Source organism: Diplotaxodon limnothrissa, linkage group LG9 (genome assembly GCF_057381915.1).
Source record: "Diplotaxodon limnothrissa isolate DT_005_m linkage group LG9, D_limnothrissa_male_GT1.1, whole genome shotgun sequence".
NCBI classification, from domain to species: domain Eukaryota; kingdom Metazoa; phylum Chordata; class Actinopteri; order Cichliformes; family Cichlidae; genus Diplotaxodon; species Diplotaxodon limnothrissa.
In genome coordinates this window covers 11,057,243-11,082,092 of record NC_140604.1, presented here as the reverse complement: position 1 = coordinate 11,082,092, position 24,850 = coordinate 11,057,243, and the positions used below count along the sequence as shown (strand labels likewise).

Genomic DNA, 24,850 nt, shown 5'->3' with positions numbered 1-24,850 from the left:
TTGTCTGTTTTCTTACAGTGTTAATAGTAAACACAGATGAAATCATTAGGTCCGAGACGTAACCAAGGATTTGAAATTACACAACAGCATTCTCAGGAAATTACTTATTTGATTTTATTCATTTGTGAAACTGTAAAAAAATAGACATAAAGACAACAGTGCATTTGTTTACCGTTTCTAACAGTAGAACTATTTAACATATTCTCCCTCAAACCAAGAAACTATCTCCTACCTGTCAGATTAATGTGCAGGTCAGCCTCAATTTACACCGGTCAGGACAAAAAAAAAGACACAATTTAGGACAGATTTTGCTGGATTTTGTAACGGTAATTCTCCTCAGTGCAATCTAATCCATAGTTCAAGTGCTGAAAGTACCAACAATAATGTCAACATGAAAGTGAGACACTCAGACTGAAGGCTTCTCGATTCCTAGCAGCATACAATTGGATTATTTCTCCCTCTGGAGTTAGAAAATGCTTTCCGTCACCACGAGGTCAAAATGCCACCCCAGAAAAAACAAAAAAATCCCCGAGGGGTGTGTTAAATACTTTGACCCAGAGCTGTTTATTAAGACTGTTTGTGATCTCTGATCTGCAGCAGGTGTTTTGCCCCATCAGCAAACTTTTGACAAATGACTTGGCCACAGGTGGAGCAGACTTCAAAGTTACCATCCAAAAAAACCTGGGCAACAGTCAGTTTCTGCTACGTGTCATACACTGTGGATTTAAGTGTTTTGACCGGCAGTGGTGAGCATATAATCCAAAGGTTTAACTCAGAAAAACTGAAAATCCACCTAAGCCTTTGTCGCTCAGAAAACGTAGTGTTCTTTGCTAAAGTGATTTAAATTATTAGAGAAAGTAATTAAAGTCTGGGGAGATTAAACTTTGGTCTACATGGATCCACAGTGCATGATCTGAAAGAGCATCCTTTGAAGTTTCAAAGACAAAATTTCTTCCACTTTGAATACATTTGGGTTTTATTCAGCTTTCAGTCTCAGTGGAGTTTTTGTTGGTTTGTAATGAGTTACAATCTGGATCAGAATAAAGCAGTTGACGACCTGGAAGAGCAATCCGGCTAGCCAGATCCATAAGAAGGTGTTGTAGCCTTCAAACTCCAGGAAGTAGGCTGGGCCCAACCAGATGGCCTGTTTAGGGGAGAAAAATATGACAGTTTATTTTAAAAACATTGCCAGATGACTTCAGTTCTATGTATCCTATCACTCGTATAACTTTCAACTCAGCATGATCAAGATCACAATCAAGAAAACAAACTTTAGGGCTCTGAAAACACCGCCAACTAGGAGGTGCTACAAAATAGTGACCACTTGAGGCTAGCTCTAAACATTAGTCAATCCTCTTAGAGCTACATATTAAAACGCACAAGTTTAAGGCAGAAACACAGTTTTCTGCTTTCATTCTGGCACAAAAAAAATCCTTGTAGACAGTTTTACCCTTTGTGAAAACTACAGGTGGGTGAATTTGTACAAGGCTCATCCTATCAAGCCGTTCTGAGGCTTAAAAATTTTATTTCCGTGGCTAGTTGTCAAGCTGTAGCTAACCAAAATTTTGTCTTGCTGTGTAGTTGATTGTAGTGAGTGGTAAGGGACACTAAGTGGTGAGTAAAACTGTAGTATTTTTCTAGTGTGTAAGCACTCGTCAGACGGTATCTGTGTCTGTGCAATGCACCTGTACACTCCATGAATGCACCTTGCTAACCAAGGTGTTAGCTAATAGTGTAACAATCCTCCCTCTTGTACAAATATGGTCACTTCTGGCTACAAAACACTAATATTAGAATTTAAAACACTAAAATTAGAATATTAAACTACTAGTCTGGGATTTTGAATGGAGAGCCCATAGATTCAGTCTATGGTATGAAATCTGATTACATTAACAAATGTATATCTGAATTCATATTTAACTGTAATTTTAAATGTGCTTAACTTAATTACCTGTCCAGCAAACCAGAGGAGCAGTAGTCCCAGCCCTTGTTTTACTGTCAGACTCAGGTTAGGGATGACCAGAGGAAGTAAGCACAGGTACCAGAGGAAGTACTGTGAAAGGATTACAAGAAACATTGTTAAATTTGTAAAGTCTGTGTGTTATGTCTAGGACAGGAGGAACAAAGTGAAATTATGTTAGGTATGTACCTGAGAAGTGCACACTTTGTTGAAGGTAACAAAAATGGCTGTGTGCAGGAAACAGCAGAAGGCCAGGTCTTTGTAATACATCCATGATGTTACCAACAGCAGGGCAAACTGCGGCAGGAATGCTGCCAAGCCTAGCCACTGGCTCCACGTACTCTCTGCAAGGCCGAAAGAAATGTGCTCATTTAAAAAATAAATAAATAAATAAAGCTGTATTTCCCGCTGTACGTTTGCTCAGTATAACACAAAAGACAAAGGAAAATAACTCAACACACCTATAAATCAGATTTAACAAGCATTTTATTGCCTTCAAACTTCATCATTTCGCATGCTACACAATACAGGCGTGAATGGTTGGATGGATAAATACCTGCAGTAAGGTAGAGCATGTAGAAGTATGGAGAGAAGTTGTGTCTGATGTCCCTTCTGGTCAGATGGTACAAATAGGTCTCATAAAGAAACTGCCAACCATACCTGCGTTTGTACGAGAGGACACACGTGTGAGTAAGAGTGTTGGTTCAAATAATGGGTCACAAGAGGCTAGCATTAAGTCAAATCAAAAACAGTACTTAGCATTGTTGAAAGTCATTCCTAAACAACAGTTTATCATCTTCAAAGTAATTTTTATGGCATCTGAATATTAACCATTAATGCTAATTCCAATAGCATTAGTTGTAGTAATAGAACAGTCATTTCTAAATCATGAAAACGGTTTGTGGTGTCCATCTCACATGTAATAGAAGAGTGCTGTGAGTGTAAAGAAGACTCCGCCAGCCACACTTGCAAATAGGAGCAGATCTTGGTTGAAGAAACCAACAAAAAAGCCGACAAGCTTCTTGAATCTTGAGACCTTTTTGGCTTCATCTACCCTGATTTCAGCTGTGCGAAGGGTCAGGGCAATGGGCAGAGCATACGTAACAGGGTAGATCTTCATATGAACCGATAAACCATACAGCAGCGCTGCCCAGGTCAGACGCTGAGCTGGAAGAAAACAAAAGGAGCCAATAAACACAGAAGCTGCGAAAACACATGATCAAATTAATGCTGATATATTTAACCCACACCTCTGCGTTCCATGCAGAGCAGAGTCCCCAGCACCAGAGCTGCCAGGATTGACTCAGCATTCCCTCGGCTGGACACGCCCATGGGCAACGGGTTGAGAAGCCACAAAGAAGAAACACAGCGTGCAGTCTGAACATAAACAAGCAAAAATGTATTTTTGTATTTTTATCTGTAAAAAAAAGAAAAAGAAAAAAAATACCCCCCCATAGCTCATCTAATTAAAAAAAAAAAAAAGAGAGAGACATGATGAAAGAGTGCCAGTCACAAACCTCAGCTCTTAGACCTCGCAGGCAGAGGACTTTGTAGATGAGCAGTCCTGACAGCACATCGCATACAATGAAGAGGATCTTTCCAAAAACCATGTTAAGATAGATGTTTGGGGTGAGAAGCCAGGCCAGCAGAGGAGTGTAACGGTAGGTTGACCTGTTGTATGGGGACTCGCCCTGTAAAAGGAATTCCCCACATGAAAATGCTGAATGTGATATTAGGTTAAATAAAGGGGTTATATATGATAACCAGCTAAAACAGCCATTTCATCCAAAAGCCTGACAGAAATTTTGTCTTCTGTTGACGGTTTCATACACCATTCTTAAAGTGCTAGAATAAATATCATATCTTAAACATAGCTTATTTTGTTAACATAGAAATGTAATAAGGACCTCACTACAAAAAATATCCTAACATAAAAATAATATATTTTTATGTTTCACTCTCTGCATCTGCAGTTAAACAACAACCCCATAAATTGGCTGTATTTGATACAACTCCAACTAACTTCATGTGTTAAATATCCAGGTGTCCAAAACTGTCTGAACTTCACTTAAAAGTCAGGCATTCTCGTTGATGTGTGTGTGTCTTAATATTTTTCTTTTCTCCTTCCACCGATCTTGTGCCATAGAGCTACTCTCTAGCCTAGCTCTGTCGGAGGCTTCTTCCTGTCAAACGGGATTTTTTTCTTCCCACAGTCTCCAAGTGCTTGCTTTGGGGAGTTGTTTGTTTTCTCCCGAATAACTGCGCTTTATACCACATTGAGGGGAATCCTGTTACGATTTGACGTTATAAAAATAAACCTGCATTGAACTGAATATACTAAGCTTTGGTTTGGTGACCTAACAGCTTCAATTCCAGGTAAATCCTAGTTCATAAATTCTCCATTTAGCTCAGTATTAAGTAATGTTACCACCCTTATACAACTGGTGCTTCTCACTATTTTTCATTGTCAGCGTTATATCAGCAGGACATTCAGTTTTGAGACAGTTGTTACCTCAGTAATGAACCTCGCAGCATCTGTGAACACATGGTAGTCAATGTCAGTGTACTTCACCGCCATTGTCCTGTCCTGGTAGTCTCCATAAGCGACCAAAGCCAGTCTTATAACGAAGGAAGCCGTGAAAAGGAAATGCTTTTCAGTGAGTTTAGATATTAGCTTCTCCATCACCAGCCACGGAGTGATTAGCAGGTAGGACTGAGAGCTACGTTGGCTATTTTTCTATGTTTAACGTTACTTCGCGTCCATATCCTTTCTATTTAGTTTACGGACTTATCAAACATTAATACTAGCGAGTATTAATCCCATTTGATTGCCCCAATTTCAAATATGACAACACGGAAGTTATCCGGAAGTGGCATTAGCAAAATTGTCTTCTTCGTATAAATTCTACAAAGGGCTTCAGTGAGCACAGCTAATGCAATAGCACCACCTACTGTGTTGGAGTGGGACTGCTATTTAAAATTGGAAATTATGAAGCTATTTTTAACAGTTATTATTATTATTACTCTCTTTGGTTAAGATAAGTATTATATTGCATTTAAACAAAATGAATAACTTGTTTGAGGATTGAAAGTTACTGCCCAAGGCTTGGCTGATACAACTTTTGTTGTTTCAGTTGGTTACATAGGTAATATTTTTTATTTTTTAACAGAAGTGTAGAAAGTAATCCAGTGGCCAATTCGAAACTGCTTTAAGTCTCCTTTTTTCCTACTGGAACAAAACAATGGCAAAATGCCCCCCCTAAACATTTGAAAGGACTAATATGATGTTAGAGTGACTGACGGTGACAAGTGTAATACCAAAAATTCTACATTAAATGGTTAAACAGCATTAGAAACCCCATCCTATAACACTTGGCTGAACCAGGTAAAGGAAAATGTGAGTAAAAGGCATTTTAAACATGGAGCAGTTGCAAACCACACACTTTATTCCACATGTAAGTCAAGGAATACATAAAAATGACCTGGACTCAATGCCAGTTCAAGCATTTATGTACGTTTTTATAAATTCTCCAATTATTATATGCATTTTATAATTCCATATAAAATGTATTACACTGTTAAAATTATTATCTTTGGCTAAGCTAAGTATGATATTGCATGTTTTCAGATAAAATGCATAGCACATTTTTTTAACCAAAAAAGGTGCAGCTGGTGTACAGCAGGTTAATAGAGGCACATTGTAAACTTTTTCCTAAGGTGTAAGGCATATGATAACAATCTAGTCTTCAAGATAGATAAAATAGGGTATATGACTGCAGCAAACAGGGCCATACGTGCATTACGACATAAATCAAAAGATCAAATTAGGTTAAACAGTGCAAGATGACAGTATTCAGAGAAGAGACACAAACAAGGGGTGAAATTTTTTATAAAAATTACACACCGTCATTTTTAATTCCTCATCTTGGTGGTGTTGATATACAGGCCAGGAACATAGGGTGAGATTAGCATAATGAAACTCTTGAGCAGGAGCTCTCAGCAACAACACCAAATTCGATTTTACACCAGTCATGTTGTAACCTCCCTCCAGCTGAGAAACACCACTCTAAACGCGCTCACACGGGGGAACTGTATCGGCCAGCGAAGAGGATGCTCGAGGAAGGGTTGTGCCTGATGAAGAAGAGGAAGGGGTGGTCGGCGATGAATCTGGCTGGAATCCTGGCGCAGCGCAGCATCATGATAGCAGCGGTGGCAGCGGCAGCCTCCGTTCCCTCCTCGTTGACCTCCACGAAAGCCTTGTGCACGACTTTGGACAGCACCAGGTCATTGGCAGGAGACATGCCTGTCACAAAACAAAGCAAAATAACATATTTGATTTATGTAGAATATGGAGGTGATGGAAATTACGGTGATTTAAGAGAACAGCAGCAGTCCGTTCATGTTTTGGGCTCCCGTTTTATTGTGCGGCATGTTCCAAGAATACTTCATACCAGAGAAGTCACTCTTTTGCATGTCAAAGGCATCCACCATGCCCATGCTGACCAGGACAGTCTTCATGTCGTAATTCTCCTCTAGCTTGAATCGAGGCAGGCCCACCGTGACCTCAATTTCATCCATCATATTGGGATTAGTCCACTCCACAAAATTCTCAAAGGTCAGCTCCTTCTCCAGCTAGAGATGGGGAAAAAATAAAAATAAAAAAAAAATCATCCACTGTTTATGTATTTCATAGGTTTCATTATCCAAGTGTGCTTGTTATACCTTCTCCAGACCCGTTGTGCCGTCCTCGATATTTTGGGGCAGAAAGACGACCATGCTGAGCTCATTCCCTTTGTAAGGCAACTCGATGATCTGTCGCACAGGTTTCAAACATTAGCGTGAATATATAATAGTGGCTATGCAACTGTTAGACTTAATCATCTTAGTTTATTATAACCTGCTTCCAAAAATGTTAACATGCAATGCCGTGTAATACAATAACTTATACAAAAACAAATCCAGAAAGCTGGGACAGGGGCAACATAGCACTAAAATAACTTGTAGACCATTAAGCTTACAACAGTGTGGTGTTAAAAAGAAAAAAGAAACAAAAACAAAAAAAACAAAAACAAAAAAACAACACCATTAAATACTTTTCAAAAGGCACTAAAATCCCTGTGCACAAGAGTCAAGGGTAAAAACAAACAAACAAATTGATGTTGGCGACAATCTTTGGCTCGTCAGATTGCACTATGTTACAAAACTGACATGATTTTGCAAGAAAAACAAGTTCACAGGCTCTGGAAGACTTCAAACCAACGTTGGCAGTAAATACAGTTCATTCCTGCATTTCTGCAAATCCAACTTTATTCTCTACCTTCCTTGGACTGAGGAGAAGTGGAAAACGATTAACCATCTTGTATGTGCAGTTCACAAACCAGCATCCATGATGATGCAGAGAGCATTAGTCCACATGACTTAACCACTAAAGCTGAACCCACCAAGGTTTTGAAACAGCCTGAGCTGCCAACCAGACAACATCACACACACTCTCTCAAATCAAACTATTTTAAATGCTGCCAAGTTAACAGGTGATGGGTTGCCGGCCATACTGACTGATTTACTGCAAATTACCTGACAGTTGACTTCATGGATGAAGGTCAAAGGGAACTTAGACTTTTGGTACATCATCTTCACTGGCTTAGTGTCATTCTGAAATATGAAAAAAATAACATGTGAAACATCACCAGCTGAAATCTTTTACTTTGTCACGAGTGTACTAGTTCAACCTGAAATTGGTGTTGAGTGTATACAGAAGTGTATGAGAGCAACCGCAGTTAGAAGCGAACCTGCTCGAGGAGAAAAAGTGAAGTTTTAAATCATTGGCTTGCAAATAAATAATGTTAAAAATAGTTGTTTCTTTAAGGCTTGTTGAGCTACTCGAGAAATACAAACAGCAGTGAGAGTGTGACTTTCACTCATCAGGTGAAGAGCAAACCACTGCCACTGCCAGCCCACTTCTTCTAGATTTCCAACTGTTTGCTGGCAAGTTAATAATAACAGCTGGAAAGGCTGAGATATAACAAGCCTTGTTCTTGAGTTAGATTTGCTCTCTTTAAGTCATGAGACGGTTTAACATCACTTCATGCAGTTCTAGGATTTTGTCAGCCAGTCGAAGCATAATGACTTTTTATCACTCTGAGCAAAGTCTAATGTGTTTTTTACTGTGTTTCATCACAGCTAACAGAAATATCTGATCGAGAGGTGCCGCTAAGAATGTGACTGAACACCATGTGATCTTAAAAAAAAGAAAGAAAAAAAAAAGACCCTTACCACAAACACTGTCAGGATATATTATATATAAAAAATAAAATCAGCAGTATTCATGCAGCTGCTGTATTACCTTGTTGACTCGAAACTGAGCATCTTGTGTTTGATCCTGCTTAAACTGCTTGTTCCAGAGGCCCTTAAAGTAGATGGCATTGACCAACACCAGCCTGGTCATGGGGTCCAAAACACCCTGAGCCAGCAAATCCTTAATTTTACCTGAAGGATACGTTGACACGTGTGAAGCAGCGACACAGACGTATGTAATAAATACTCTACTAACATCTCACAGAAGAACAGTTCTGCAGGACTACTAACCAACACACTAATACTATAAAAGTTTTTTCATTACAACTTCTAACTTCATATCAGTGGAAGGTGGACATGTTTAGTGTGTTACCCACCTTGTGTTGTCTTCTCCACCCAGCTGTTGATGTTGAGCCTGGCAGCATCGAAGCTTTTGATGAAGTCCACGGCCTCCAGCTCAGCATTGTAATGCTTCTTGGTTTTTCCCAAGAAATCCTGAAATCAGTTAATGACACACTTATAAAGTCTGAACACCCAAACAAAATAACCTATTAGCTCTGTGGGATTTTACTGCCTAATCAACTACCTCATTCTTTCCTCCACAGCTTAAAGATTTCTCTCATTCTTTAGGAAAAAAAAAACAAGCCACACGAACAGAGACACACACACACCTCAACAAACTGGTAGGACTGCTCCCCATACAGTCTGTTGGCAACGCTGAGAGAATATGGAGCATCTGACTTGTTGAGCACACTCAGCAACTGCGCAAAGCTGCTGTGGACATCATCCTGACAATCCTTCGTTTTCAGGCACTGTGAACAAAGCAGACAACTGTTCAAAAAACAAAACAAAAAAAAGCACTGGATTCAGAGAAGCCATGACCCAAGCTTAGAGAAGCCTTTCCACAAAGCATTTACAGCACATAAAGACCCACACCATCCCACCACCGTGTTATCATTTATGTGGTCATCTTCAAGTCCAACTGCTTAATAAGAACGAAGTAGAGTGTGTTTTTACATGGTGCACATCCACAGCTAAAGTCACAGACGGCTGTAATGTTGGGTGCTCAATTTGTTAACAGAGTTTTCTCTCTTTATACAAGAGTGATTCTCTGGAATTACACAAACAGGAAATGGAAAAAGTGATGCGCTGTCATAGGTTCAAACTTTGAAGGCTCAAGTGACATTTACAGCATCTGCTAATAAGAGATAAAAAGAAAGAAAACACACAGAAAGAGGTCATAAAAGGACACGGCTATATTCATATGCATTATGTAATGCTGTGGGGTTTGAAGCTGTTGGACTCGCCACATACACATTAAACCTTCAGTAAACATATCACTGCTGCTTTTACCCGACAGTTCAAGACAGCAGCATAAAGGACATCAGCAAAGCAAAAACAGAGTACAAACACAGATGTGAAATGCTCTGTGAAGCTCTAACATCTTTGTTTCCATTGATCCCCTCACCACACGGCACTGTTAGATCAGCTGTTAGTAATATTTCCCCTTTTGTTAGTGTGCAATTCCTGTATTGCTGCTTTGTTACCACCTTCCTCAGATTCGGCAGCGCAGACTGGGCCTGCTGTTGCATGTGCATCTGTCCCGCCGGTGCGTGCTTAGGCTTCTCTGCCTTGGTGAAGCAGAGAACCTAGAAGTGCGATTCCAAGTGCTCACCGTTACGTTCAACGTTTGTTTTTCCATTTTTAAAAAACAAAACAAAACAGTAATTTATGAGCTTGTCCTTAAACTGATGTGTTGGCCGAGTTGTAGACTTCAATCTGATACCTGAACAAGAAATCTTCTAATGAGTCGCTGATAATGTTCAATGAAACACTTTTACACAGTTGTGACAAACCCCTCAGTTGAAAAAACAAAACAAACAATAGAAACAATTATAAACAGTATGACCATAACTTCCCTGCATTCATTTGCTTTAAGCATAAAGAATATTTCCTCTACAGAGGAATTTTTTGAGAACCAAAACATTTTAGCCAGAATCAAAGTATTATCATTTTAAGTAATTACAACATTTTATTTTGTGTTATAAACTCTTACTTAAAATTAAACCAGCAAAATATACAGTCTTTCAAATAAGGTAACAGGCAGCCAACTGTCCTTACAGTAGGTCCCCAGATGCCCCTCTGAGCCAGGCTCATCTTTCTGTGATGGTACAGCTGAGCCAAGCTGACTCAGAGTAATCACACCCAACAGCCGTGTCTGGTTGCACTTAGCACAGTAGTGTATAAAACTGTGCTTGGGAAAACACCGTTTACAGTAAGTCGCTCTTTTAAAATTACTTGTACCAACTCGCAGAGAAATAATGTAAGCCAAAAAACAACAACTGTGTTAGATCTGGATTATTAACATAAGTCATTTTTGACAGCAGTGGATTTACTGCATGACTTTGTGGGGTACATCATTATTTAAACAGGCATCTCGTCATTCCGTAAATGTATGACAGAATTGGTTATGGATTTGTTTCTTACCAATAATTAACTCCAATTTAAGTTATTTGGCCACATGTTTTGAACCAATGAATCCTAACCATGGGTGCTTGTAGCTCAGGAAGTGTCTCTGCTCTGGAAAGGCTGATTGTAGTTAGCTGCTGTGCAAACTAACAAAAAAAAAAAAAAAAAAAAAAAAGCAACTTGTTTATAGGAATATTGTTATGTTAAATAACAGACTAGTCAGCCAATGACCAGAGCAGTCTGAGGTGAGTTAAAGTTCCTCAAATATGTATTTATTATTGAAATGATTTGAATAAATACCGATTTAACAGACAGAGTAAACTGGGAACCGCCCAGTTAGACTGTGAAACAGGACACCTTGTATCCATACATAAGCCACTGGCTTATGTATGGCAAGATCATCTCAACACAATCACATCTATCAAGAGAAAAGAAATGTCAGGCAACAGTGTTGGACGAAGAAAACAGGCGGCATAAAACACAGATTAATGTCCGATATATCATCTGTCATCATAATCATGATAATCTGTCATGATAATCTTCGAGGGAATTCTTCAAAGTTTTTCTTCCACGTAATCTCTAATAAATCCATTATGTTTCAGAGTGTTATCACTACAAATGACTGGATAAAGGTGGAGGTTCTTTCCCTCCCATATACACCCACACCCACCAGCATGACTTCACTGGGTGTGACTTGGCTTAAGAAACAGTTCTGTCCTGATGTTCTTACAGAATTACGAAAGTTCAATAACCTACCAAGAGAGGCCCAGTAAAGATAACCACTGAACGAGTGAAAGAGTCACGAGTGTCTCACAGTCTGGCCTGTGCAGTTTCACGAGGTTTCACCATCATGTGGATGGTTCTTAACTGGTTCTTTAAGTTCTGCTGGGAGATCTCGGATCCTGACATTTATGTGGATGCTTCTTTGAAAACTACCACCTACTACAGGACACGTTCAGAGGTCTTATGGAGTTCGTTTGTCGATGATATGGAAGTGTTTTGGCTTGGTTTTAATGTTGTGGCTTGTCACTGTATTCAGTCATAATTTAAACTTATTTAAATGCTTCCATTCATCCATTCTCTTCCAATACAGGGTTGCAGGGGTGGGGTGACTGGAGCCTATCCAGTATATTCCAGTATGTGTGAGGCAAAAACATATTTTATTTCATAGATTCAGAATTGTGGGTGGTCTCTAGCTACACCCTGATTGAGTAATCACGCCCACGTACGTGCATTGCTAAACAGGACTGAATTATTGCACTAATGTTGTTTGTTGAGGAGATAAATGACAAGTGTGTGCAAATTCAGGAAACGTCAGTGCTCCTGTGTGTTTCTTACTCACTCCAATCGACTGCAATATTTGTCAAGCGAACGATTGCCCAACAATTGTACAGTCACTGACACTTACTCACAAAATGAAGAATGTGATTGCACTTTGTTTTTCCAGTTGAACTTCTGCCGCAGGCTTTTTTTTTATTTTTATAAATACACCCCACAGAAAGTTTAACTATGCATCAAATCTCAATTACTACTCTTATTAGCCTTGATAGTTATCTTTTAGCTCCTTCCCTGCTTTGACTCTTGGTGCAGCTCAGTTGCAGAAGCCACATCTGTGTGAAAAGTAGCTGTTTACCTACAGCTACACAAGAAAAGAGACAGCTTGCATTAATCTTGCTTTTCTATGTCAACTGCTGTGATCGTTTTCAAGGAATTTCTTCAAACTTTTCGTTCAAGGTACTCTCTAATAAATCCATTATCTTTCAGAGCATTATCATTTCAAATGACCAGATACACGTGGAGGCCCTCTCTCTCCCACACCCACTAGCTTGACTTAGCTGGGTGTGGCTTGACTTCAGGAATCCTTTTGTCACAATCTTCTTAGTGAATGTTAACTTCCATACCAGCTACTCCTGCTGAATATAAGGCCTCTCTGCTGTTTATTTAACCAGATGGGCAGTTCTTTAAAATCCCTCAGTATCTCTTATTTAATTTTTACTCTAACAATACACTGATTGTCAATCTCATGTCTAAAGACCTTTGAAATGCAGGGCATGCTCCACAGCGTGAGCCTTCTTCTCCATAAGGTGCTAAAAGCATAGCTCTAATTTCTATAAACAATGCAAGTTCAAATGCATTTTATGTTTCCACAAATGTGCTTCAGTGCCTGATATGTCTTAGTTAGGGTAGTGTATTACTTCTTCATAGACTGCGTCAAATATTCTTCCAGCCGTTTCCATTTAGTGCCTCAGCTTGGACAAGTGCCTGCTTATGAAATCCAGGCAGCCAGACAAATGGGCATGCCCGCTGCACAAAGGGAACTGATAACCCGTACGGATTACCTGAAGCTTTATTGCCCTTACACTTCCATTTTATGGATCCTGTTCCCCGAGTAACGCAGCACAGGGCTGACCCTCATAAAGGCTGAACAGTACAGATCTTTGTCATTTTTCCTGACACTGAAAGTCAGAGCTTGGTGAGTCACACAGTAGCTTTGGCGGCTTTCAAAAGATCAAATTCGACGCCCTATCATCATGGAGCTTTAATGTTCAACGTTGCTTGAAACGGCCTCTCAGAGCTCTTTAAGTAAATGAAAGGGGTCATTTCAGAAGCCATGGATTTTAACGGTGTTTGGAGGGAAATCCACAAGTGCGTAAAGCAGAAAAGCAATGAAACACATCACAAAATGCAAGCTAACAAGCTTCATAGGGTAGAATTGAACCAGCTTCAACAAGCTGCATACAATCTTCAACAAAGGCAGCTGCACGACTGTACCTCTGACATCTGTGTGGCTGTGTTGCCTCTGGCCCCCAGCATCACCATAGCCAGGGCTGAAGAGATGCTGAACGGGGAGAAAAAGATGTTTCCCGTCTTGTCGTTATTGCTCAGCTCTTTGAGCAAAGTCAGAGAGAAGGCACTGTTTGCCTTGGACAGAGGGGTTGCAGATGCCATTGTTTCTGGTATAAAAAAGAGAGGGCAAAGGTGTTAATTATTGCACTAAAGTAGGATTAATTAAGTGAATTATGGTTCACTTTACCTAAACCCCCAAAACACAACAACAGAAAAGATGTGATTATTGTTTCGGGAATTAGAATGACGTGCATCTTTGGTGGTGTGTATGCAGATTTACCTGCAGACTGCAAATACACCAAGCAACAGTTCAACTTCCACATTTGTCAGTCACATATAAACATCCCTTTTTTTGAGTGCACATGGGGGAAGAAATCTTATATTGCTATCATCGATCATTACTATGATTAAAGTTCTTTACACAGAATTTAAATTCAGTACAGGGACTGCATAATCTGAGCGACTATATAACTTGGATTTTTCCACATATCTGGTTGACGTCATCTGAAATTTATTGTGCTGCATTCAAGTAACACCAACCATCTGCACACCAGATAAAAACAATGCGTCCCATAGTGCACAGCCTGTCACTTACCAACGCGGACTTTTGTCGAGGTCTTCAAGCGATCAGGAGTCTTTCTGTGATGGCAAGCCTTCTGCGTGAAGCATCGCTTTTTATTTACAAATCGGCACGCCCCACGTGAACTTCCGCGTTCTCGAACATCACTGTACGGAAGCCGAATGGAAAAATTCCAGAGAAAAACCACTTCGTCACTTACTGTACAGGAGCAGGGGTAACGCCTGCTGGGAGTTTTAGGTGCAATACAATACAATTTTGTATTGTATTGTACCCCTTCAATGCAAGGGGGTGAAACCTTTTTCCAGTTAAAATACTTTAAAGTACAAGTTTAAAGTGAGGTTTAGTCAGTGAGGTACAGCGCATGCGACCTCGAGGAGAAAACGTTTTGCAGGGACTGACGACTAAAGTTCAGAGGCTGGCGCTGTGCGATACTGCAAATTTTAGTGTCGATCCAATACCAAGTAGATATGAGGCCAGTATTCCTTCATTCAATAATAATATTTATTTAGTTAATATTCATTTATTCTTTTAACAAAACTCAGTGGATAACATAGTGAACTTAGAGGACAGAAGCAAACTATCAATCCAATACCAGCATTTTTCTTAATACTATGGACATTTGGAGTGATCTGTCCACCTCTAGCAGAGGCCTGTGCAAGAAGCTGGATTTTGTCTTTTCCAGGCAACTTCAAGGTTAACCCTGGGTTTAGGTGGTTGATTTATTGCCTGCGTATTTCACTATGGTAACTCATTCTGGATCAGCAGGTATACCACCTAATGAACAATCAGTTGTCTGGAAAATAGTGTCACTATTCCTGAAAGATCCTTCAAACATCTGTGTGCAGCGTGGGAGAGTCTTACAATAGCCTCAAGACATTTCTCAGTTCTCTAATGTATAATTTATTTTTTTTTGTTGCAGACAATTTCATAATTTCATTGTTTTATATTTTCTTACAATCTATATTTGCACTTTCATCCAATTTGCATGTTGACTATTTGAATTCTGTTTTTCTGTACTTTCTCTCAGACTGAGGTAGGACGTGAAAGAATAAAAACTAAAACAATCTTTACAACATTTATGAAATATTCAGTAATAATCAATCAGATATCTTATTCTCTCTTTTTTTGGCTTTCTTTCCTTGCTTCACATAAACAATACTTTATTCATAAAGCAGATCTTATCCAGTCTTAAAGAGCTCACACATTCACACAGTGCTTTTTCCTCTCACACACTCACAAACTGGTGATTTGTCTGTAGCAACTGTGTTTCTTTCAGTCTGTGTTGTATATTTAACCTCTTCATATGTTCTAATATTGTAGCTTTATCTTCTATCCATCCATTTTTTCCCCACTTATTCAATCCAGAGTCGCAGAAGCCCAGCTGTGACACACCCTGGATGAGTCACCAATCTGTCACAGGGCTAATACATAAAGGCAGACATCTATTCACACCTACAGGAAATTTAGAATCAACAGTTAATCTAACCCCATGCATGTCTTTGGACCACCAGAAGAAGCCAGAGTACCCAGAGAGAGCATTCAAACTGCATGCAGACTAGATTCAAATCCAGGACCTGTAGTATCAACCACTGCACTACCCTCGTTTTAGCATTCAGTGGAAAATGATCCTTATTGCCTATGTTAGGTTAGGTAAATCCAGATCACATAAAGTTATTCAAGCTAAACTGAACTTGCATCGTAGGCTCTGAAATAGTTTGGACAAGTGACACTACATTAAAACACAGTTATGCAACAAAATTCAAATTTCTGGTACATAAGAAGAGAGATTCTTTGGATTCAAGGCAAGCAATGACAACCAAGAAGAGATGCAAAGGGTGCACAGCGCAGCACAACTAACCTGTTCAACCGCCACAGCCTGCAGTATAATGAATGAAGGCTAAAAATAATAATGCAGTGGTTGCTAATGTGAATCACCCAACATTAACCTAGACGCCCATAAAAGGAAGCCTGTGCAGCATGTCATCCATGCAGCTCACAAAGACTGAACTCTTCCTACTGCAAAGAACAATGTGCAATGTACACGAACACAGTGTACAGTCGAGTCCTAATAGCACTTACAACTGGGCTACACTGCCCATGAGGCTACATTCTTTAGGTCTATGCCTGTAACACTCTGCCTATTGCCTTCATATTAAATAATTTTAAAAAATATTTCGTCACGTCATTATGTGGGCACAAGTAGAGCTAACATGGTCCGCGAGATTGAGACAAAGGCATTAGAGCCTCTTAATGCGTGTTTTGTTCTGGTGTGGAATTACCAAAAATAGAGAGGGGACTGTCTAACATATGAAACAGGAAAAGACCGCCGTGTAATCATTTATTTCAACAAAGTAACTCTATTCTGAATGCCACCTTTTTAAACGGGGAACTGTAATGGAATACAGTTACTCATATTTTGTATTTTAAATACGTAACACCGGTACGTATATTCCGTTACTCCCCAACACTGATCATACACACTACCATCGAGTACTTTGCTGTGATTGAAATACTTGATATTTTGCCTCTAGGAGCTGCACTAGTGTCAGGTGAATAAACCTCTTATTAGTCTGCAAAGAAGTTGTAATTAACAGGAAGCACAGTGTCAAAGTGTCCTGATTTCATTTTGTGTTATGTTTTTCTGCAATTTTTAAAAGTGTATATTTTATTTTTATTGTAACAGATATGCTGAATTTAAATGAAGAGGACGAATTTGTACGGATGTCACAGATGAAAATGTGAAAGCTGTTTTCTGTTTTTTTCTATTTGCTCTTACACAGACTGGTATCATGCTTTCCTTTATTTCCCTCTTCAGAAATATGTTTCATTGTTTCATCGTGTTAATAGATTTTGTCCACATAACTCACTTTGCAGGATGGAAATAACAATGGAAGAATTATTGTTATATTTATTTTTTTATGCCTGACAAAAAGTTCAAACTTCCAAATTCCTGCATCCTCATCTGTCTGAAAACTATTTCTTTGTTCCCACACTTTGCCTCATGCATTCATTTTCCATGTTGTGGTTCTCAGAGACTTCTTTTGTTTTACTCTTCCATCTAGCTCGAATTGCATTTTCAACAGAGGAAGAGCTCAACAGATGAATGCACACTGTATTACTGTCACTGTATACAATGCATGCTAAAAGAGAACCTGTCAGTCAGGTTTACACCCCCTCCCAAAAAAAAAAAAAAAAAATGTGGCTTCAAATTGAATCTTAACTTGGGGAATTTTACTTCCACTCATAATAACTTGATTTACCAAAACATGATTTTGAATTGACCACTAGGAGGCGCAAATCCAACTCAAAGTAGTCAAATGTTCAGTCCATTACACAAATCACCTTCACTGCAAGGTTTGTTGGTTTGTTTTTATCAAGCTAGTTAACACAGACTTATGAATCATTCATGCATTGAGAATGAACTAGTGTTGTGTATTCACAGAACAAGAAACAGCTTTAAATTGTTTTATTAGACAGTAGCAGCTTTTTACAAAAAATAAAATAAAAATAAAAACACAATTTATCACGGTTTCTTTGGTTGAATCTATGAAAAATGCCAAAGATAACAAAGAAATTAAACAGTTTTGTTTTTTTGCAACAAAAACGTGATTCTAAAAGAGCTGCTTTGTTCAAACTGGACAAGTTGGGGACAAAAAAAACAAAAACAAACCATATGGCCGAAGAGTTACCTCACATCCAAAGAAGAGCTTTGAATGTCCTTCAAGAATATTTTGCAACACATTTTGCTTCATACTGGGGAAATATTCCCGATGACTACTTAAACAAATGATAAAAAAGCTGCCTAAGAGATTTCAGGCTGTGTTGAAGAATAAAGGTATTCAAGCTTGATAGAGCTGTACACAATCTGTACTTCCCATTTTATCAACAAAATACTGAAAAATGAAGAGTGGTTCCAGACTTTGGCACAGTATTGTAGGACACTGAAAAACTTACTCCTCCTGCTTGTAGAGGTCTGGTATTATGTGTCAGTAACTAATTCACAGTAGGATGACTGACACCAGATTGTGACTGTCATGCCTCTGTTTGTTGGAGTCATTGAGCCTCCGAGCTAAAACAAACCATCCAACCAATAGAGGTTATTGGTCACTGGTTTGTTATGTTGACTTTTTTCCTGTAATCATTCTACCTTACCTGTCCATTAGAGAAATATAGTTTAGCTAACAAAAAAGGAAGTAAAGAATCAGTAGATCAGTCAGTTTAAATGTCTCTATTGCTTTATAGAGACATTTAAATCTCATTTGCAAATATTTTGATTAAGCACAAACATATCTTTATTTGATATGGCCAGTCACAAATCAGACAAATACAGTATATTAAAAGTATAAAAGAAGAATCAAAACATCATCAAACTGTTTACTTTATAGAGATACTGGACAGCAATTAACAAATAATTAAAATTAGCACAAGTAATGATTGAGGTACCAATTAGCAAAGTTTGGCACTATGAGCCGATGCACAGCAACGTCTCAGTCTATAGTAAAACATAAGCTCAGCAGACCAGTCAGTGTGAAATGACGACAAACTTACTCAAAAGCAAAGACTTGTCCCAAAAACATGCTGCACTGTGCAAATGTTTCAGGCACTCAGATCAGACCTCTGATACTTTCAAATTTTCCACGAAGAGTGTACATTTATCAGTAAACTATGAACAACTGCAGGAAACAAAACATTCACGATCTTTTCACTTCTCAGATTTTACATCTCCAATTACTTTCCTCCTCTCTTTGTTGCATCTTTGAGCTCCCACCAGTCAAGCAGCTAACATGACACATCACTGCTTCATAGCTGTTATTTTAAAGCCATAAATGTAAGGCATGCGTCAACTCTATCATGACCTCAAATGAGCACAAGTGAGGTCTAGACAAATGGCATTGTATAAAAAATATATAGGAAAGTTTGAGTAAAATAAATGCAGAGGGTCTGTGTCTATAGAGCAGTGTTTCTCAACCACTGCTGCCATGGAAGATTATCCAAATTCACCTGATTGGTACTCCGAGCGAGCGTAGCATTGTGACAGGCAGAACAGTTAATGTTGGAGAATTGTGGATCAATATGATTGTCATTGTGCAAGATGATTAGCAGGGTGCAGAACTTACACGAAGAAGTCTGAGTTAGCAGGGTCTATATGTCATGAATCGCTGTGCGGCAGGCAGGAGTTGGACCCAAAATGCAAGACTCACAGACTCAGGGGATGAACTCAAAAATCACAGCTTTATTTGCTGGTAGGACAAACAAACTAAACTGGGAAACAACAAACTAAGAACTCACAGAGAGCCACAGGGCAATCCACACAGCATGAGGGACAACGCGACACTGACTCAGAGAAACACAGGGTTAAAATACACTGGGAAGTAACGAGGGGAATGAGACACAGAAGGAGGGCACAGCTGGGAGAAATCAGGACTGACGAGACAAGGAAAGCAGGACACATTCACATAAGACGCGGACCATCAAAGTAAAACAGGAAGGATCACACAGAGACGCGAACTTGACACAGTGGAGACAGCAACTAAGAAACACAGAGACATAAACCATAAGGCAGAGGACTCTAAGAACCGAAAGACACAGAGGGGAACTCAAACATGCAGACACAGACTTACACAGAACAGAGGGGACACAGAGAAACATGAAGGGCAAGGGATCGAAACTAGAAACCATAGAATAAATCACACAAGTACAATAATACAAAAATCACAAAGAACTAAAAACGCTGGGTCAGGAGACCCAGGACCGTGACACTATAAGTGTAGACCTAACAGTTACATTCTCTTCCACTTGAGGGCAGTATAGCTTCTTGGTCAAATTCAGTAAGCAGCAGGTATTAGCGGTGGATAATAGCTGCAGCATGCTCAGCTGGATTTTCTGAAATACCTCACCTGCTACCTGAGCGATATTACAGTTATTGTAGAATTTCATTGGTTTGTTGTTAATTCTTTCACAGCATTTTGCATGCTGGAATATTTTGTGCTCCCTAAAAACTAATTGACATTTTTGTTTGAATGTTTTAGTTAACAAAAAGGAATGTGAAAATCATACAGGGTTTTCATATTTCTGTACAGGGACACAGACAAAATAACTACAATAATAGAAATAAATACATAGGTGAGTGTGTTACAGCTAAGCTTTGTGTTTTTATCAATGAAGATTTTCTTAAGGCTGCAAAGCCACCTGTTCCACTTCTCTTTAATATAAAAAAAGAAATGGTCAAAACCAACACTTGTTCCTGCACACATAATTTACACTGACTGCTAAAATAAGCATGATTTGTAATAACTCAACTGGGTTAACTTATTTATCTACTCATATTTTGGGAAAACTACAAAGAAGCAAAAAGCAGTAATTTGAATTTTTCAAAGACAGAAAAGAGGTGGTTTGATGCCAGGAAAGCAGAAGCTATTGGTTAAAAGGTGCCATAATGCACGCTGGCTTGTGTGTATCTGTTTGTGTATATCCGTTGAAATATGTGGTTAATACTGAGCAACATCTCATGCTAAGTTGGCTAAAGATGCATGATGATGTGGAAGACTGAGACTGTATGTGACAGTCAGACAGGTGAGTGGCCTGAATGACAAATACAGGTGTGTGCTGTAGGTCACTGTATTAGGGATAGCAGCAGCTATATTGTGCAATTAATTTCCAAATACTCCAAGAAGTTTTTTGTTTTTTTTTACTAATAATCAAAAAGACAAATCTTTTTCAGGCTTCACAATAAAAACAACTTTGCTTTATGTATTATTTTACTCTACACTTTAAAAAAATGTAAGTACACTATAGGTACAGCTCAATTTAGACTAAAATCACTTCTATTGATGGGATTTTTATCTCTTTCTCTTCTGTTTCCTCTTCCTCCACTCCTTCCGGTTGTTTGGTAAAATTCCTGTAGGTGTTCAGTGTCTCAACATTCATATAGATCAGGGGTGCCCAATCCCGGTCCTCGAGAGCTACCGTCCTGCAGCTTTTAGATGCATCCTTGTTCCCACACACCCGAATCAAATGAATGGCTTGTTATCAGGCCTTTGCCAAACATGATGGCATGCTGAAGAGATCAAACCATTTGACTCAGCTGTGTTGGAGTAGGGATGCATCTAAAAGCTGCAGGATAGTAGCTCTCGAGGACTGGGATTGGGCAGGCCTGATATAGATCCTCTCCTCGTCACTGACGTCATCTTCTTCATTGCAGGTTTTTAGAATGACTGAAACAGAGCAAAGCAGATTCTTCTAGACATCATGATCTAAACAAAGCTGCTGTTTCATCCAATATATTGTTTGTTCTGGTGAGCACTGACCTCTGCTGTGGATGTGGGCCTGCTGTGTTTGCCTCCTTCTCCTGAGCACCAGTAAGACCACCAACAAGACCAGCAAGAGCAAAAGGACCACAGGAACTACAGACGAGACCAGCAGCTGTCATGGTCCTGGGTCAAGCGACCCAGTGTTGAGTTTATGTATCTTTTATATTTATTTTGTGCCTTAGCTTAGTGCACCTAGTTAATTTCTAGATTACTGTGTAGTCCTGTTTCTTAGTTATGTCATCTCCCCTGTACTAAGTTTCCCTGGTTCATGTGTCTTGTCTCTGTGGTTATGTTTGGCTCCTTGTCTAGTCTGTCATACGTGTTAGGCCTGTTAAGTTGTGTTGTCGTGTCTAAGTCTGCATGTTTCCTGTTTTATTTTGAAAAGGGGCTTATGTTCTGTGTTCATGTGGTTAGTTTTACTCTTGCCTGTGCATCATTTTGTTTATCCTAGTCAGCTGTTTCCTCATGTGTCTCCACTTCCCCTGATCACCTCATGTGTGTATTTAAGTCCTCTGTTTTCTGAATGTCATTGTCGCGTCGTCTGTGTTCCACCCTCCATGTTGTCACAGCCAGTCTTAGTATTCATAGTTATGGTTTCCTGTGTCTTCATAGTTTTTTCCTAGTTTTACTTTCCCAGTTTAGTCATAGTTTAGTTTGTCACTGCGTTTCTGCCTTGTCTGCACTCCCTGTCACCAGCCACAATAAAGGCTCGCTTTCAGTTAAGTTTACTCGAGTCTACTCTCGTGTGTTCGCACCTGGGTCCACCACACACACCACCGCATGGTCTGCCTCCGCAGACCGCGACAGTAGCATCCGAGGAACTAAGAGAGAAAAGGTTTTAGTCAAATATGAACAGTGATGGGAATAACAGCGTTACAAGTAACGGCGTTACTAACAACAAACAGACGGTTGAAGCTGTGTTCAGCTTAAAGGAGCCCAGGAAAGGGGACCACAGTTTATAAAATGTGTTTTTTGACCCACAAACTGTATATTAAATTTTTTTCTAAATCCATACAGGACATTATATCTTTTACCCATTGCGCATGCAAGAGTCTTCCCACTAAAGCAAAATAGCTCGCCTGGCCAGCAGTAATGAAAAGTTTAAGTTTGAGTCTAGAGTTGGGCAGATTCAGGTTCTAGACCACATCAAAGATAGCACAGAGTGGCTCTGGTTTAATTTGGTCCTTGATTCTCGTCCCTGGTTTTCCCGAGTGTGAGTGAAGTGAAGAGGAGCGTTTTGTGTGGCAGGAGCAGAGCGTGTGTGGCGTGGCCGAAGAGCAGCTTGGGAGTGAACTGGAGAGAATGTGTGGAATTTCCCCTCACCTACCCCGTGGAACCCCTGAACTCCCCTCACATTCTGTATATAGTCAATCAGTTTTGTTTTTGTTTTGCTTTTTTAAATGGAAATAAACTCTCCTTGCTCTTTTCCTTAAGTCTGCACCTGAGTTTCCGTCAACCCTGACAGAACGTTCCAGCCAAACCATGGACCCCGTAGATTGGTGGGTCATCCCCCTCGTCCCCAGACTCTGTTCCCTCCACATAAGTGGGATTAAGGAGGTCCTCGAAGTATTCCTTCCACCGCCCGACTTCAATGCTGATGTGGGCAACGACAGTACCTGAAAGGGCGTGATTGGGAGGAATGGCCTCCCTGAGCTGAACCCGAGTAGTTTTTCATTATTGGACTTTGCCATTGCCGAAGCTGCTTCACTGAGCTGCGGCCTCAAGGTGGTTGGTGCCTGTCGTGGTGTCCATACAGACAATATTGATTTGTAAATGATTAAATAACAATCTTGTCAACACAAAGTTCTTTATTTGGAGCCCAGTTCTACAAGAAAGACGTTACTGAATAAGTGCTTGTGCTTAAAGTGCTTTGGCAGTATTTGAGACAATGTTAAACTTAATCATCATCGACTTGTTTGCTGCTGCCTGCCGCTGAAAGGCATTGAGGAGAGGGGACATTTGGGCAGTGCATTTATTGCGGCATATTATGTGTTTTCTGGATACACTGTGCTTTTTCACCATTCAGAGGTTGATGGCTCCATGTCAGAGCACTGGCTATGAATTTCAGATGGATCAGGCCTTAACTTACGTTATCAATCGTTCTTTTCATCTTTTCTGATTACCCACAGCTACATCCACTTCTGTCCGGCCTAGGCTCCTCACTAGGGCTGGGTATCGTCACGGATTTCTATAATCCATTCGATTATGAGTCGCAAGGTCCCGATTCGATTCAATTTTGCCTCAGACAGTCCAAAATATTATAATTCTGATCATTTATCAGTACTGACACTTGTGAGACTTCATCAGAGGTGTGAGCATCACAGCAGATGTCTTTGTGTCAAAGTAACTGAGGATAAAACACAGAAAAACATGAAGGAGATTTTCCAGGCCTGGCTTTTTATAGCAGATAACTGCCCTAAAAATATTCTGCAACAGAACAAATCAACATATGAACATTACCTGATGCTGCTGAAGTGAAGCAGAGCAAAGTTACAGAGGTTTTATTAAAGACACAGCATTTTGCAATTTGGCATAATTTGGCATAATTTTAAAAATGAGTTTCTTTGCTATTAAACAGCAGAAATTAGGCTTTCTTGTTGGAGGTCATTTTTGGGGAAAACAAAACCAGTGGCTGACGCACTCTACATGACTTGTGCGTAATAAGCGAACAAATAATGCAGAAAATAGATTTAGGATGGGAAACTGTTCTTGCAGTACACTGAGAGAGAAAGCTGTGCAGGAAGTGTGATTTTTATCATGGTGAAAGCAAAATAGCAAAAGTAAGAGGGAATTAATGACGATGTTTATCAAATGTGAAGCTTAGTTTTGATCTTCTTTTGCTGCTGGTTCAGTCAATTTTGGTTGGAGAGAGACAAAACCTGCAGCACCAGAATCTAGTGCAAAAAAATCCCAAAGACGTAAACACAAAGTGTGGACCCGGCGCATCAGAATCAGTGAGCTGTCGGCTTTCAGCACTGACGGCGTGTCCGCGTATGCGCCATCGGGTGAGAAAGCCCCATCTCACTGATTCTGATGCGTCGGGTCCGCGTTGCCTTTGTGAGGAATCCGTTTACCTGCTCTCATTTACTGTTTTAGCTGTTTGGTGGTTGTCAAAATAGTTTTGTGAGCTTTAACCTGAGATTCTGGCATTTCTCAGTAAACCCTTCGTTTTCACTCCGTCCTTTACGACAACAAAAGCAAAATAGTACTTCGTGAAAAATACCAGTTTAAATGGTATTTCACTCTCTAGAGGTTCATTTCTCCAGCTTACCAATTCAAAACGTTTAAGCCCGCCTGCTCTGCTCGGCTGTAGAAAGCAAGAGACTGAAAACATGGGCGCTGGCGCTAAGAAGGGACAAGAGCTGGCTAGAGCTTCAGCAATTGGCTGAC

General features: G+C 39.7%; 2 protein-coding genes across 4 annotated transcripts; both read right to left on the bottom strand.

Annotated features, from left to right (window-relative positions):
* Positions 1–976: 976 nt before the first annotated feature.
* Positions 977–4,682, bottom strand: pigm (phosphatidylinositol glycan anchor biosynthesis, class M). 2 transcript variants are annotated; one of them, XM_085362680.1, is made up of 8 exons: positions 4,473–4,682; positions 3,478–3,651; positions 3,217–3,337; positions 2,878–3,127; positions 2,517–2,620; positions 2,150–2,304; positions 1,952–2,053; positions 977–1,144 (listed from the first exon to the last, which is right to left on the bottom strand). In XM_085362680.1, the coding sequence occupies exons 1-8, from the start codon at positions 4,641–4,643 to the stop codon at positions 977–979; spliced, it is 1,245 nt and encodes a 414-aa protein (XP_085218806.1). In that variant the 5' UTR covers positions 4,644–4,682. The 2 variants fall into 2 exon arrangements, with proteins under 2 accessions (XP_085218806.1, XP_085218805.1); XM_085362679.1 differs by having other exon boundaries at positions 3,211–3,337; positions 4,473–4,643.
* Positions 4,683–5,404: 722 nt separating this feature from the next.
* Positions 5,405–14,270, bottom strand: LOC146625171 (leukocyte elastase inhibitor-like). 2 transcript variants are annotated; one of them, XM_085362678.1, is made up of 10 exons: positions 14,166–14,270; positions 13,496–13,677; positions 9,802–9,903; positions 8,926–9,066; positions 8,632–8,749; positions 8,304–8,446; positions 7,535–7,612; positions 6,683–6,772; positions 6,412–6,592; positions 5,405–6,263 (listed from the first exon to the last, which is right to left on the bottom strand). In XM_085362678.1, the coding sequence occupies exons 2-10, from the start codon at positions 13,670–13,672 to the stop codon at positions 6,037–6,039; spliced, it is 1,257 nt and encodes a 418-aa protein (XP_085218804.1). In that variant the 5' UTR covers positions 13,673–13,677; positions 14,166–14,270; the 3' UTR covers positions 5,405–6,036. The 2 variants fall into 2 exon arrangements, with proteins under 2 accessions (XP_085218804.1, XP_085218802.1); XM_085362676.1 differs by lacking the exon at positions 9,802–9,903.
* Positions 14,271–24,850: the final 10,580 nt, after the last annotated feature.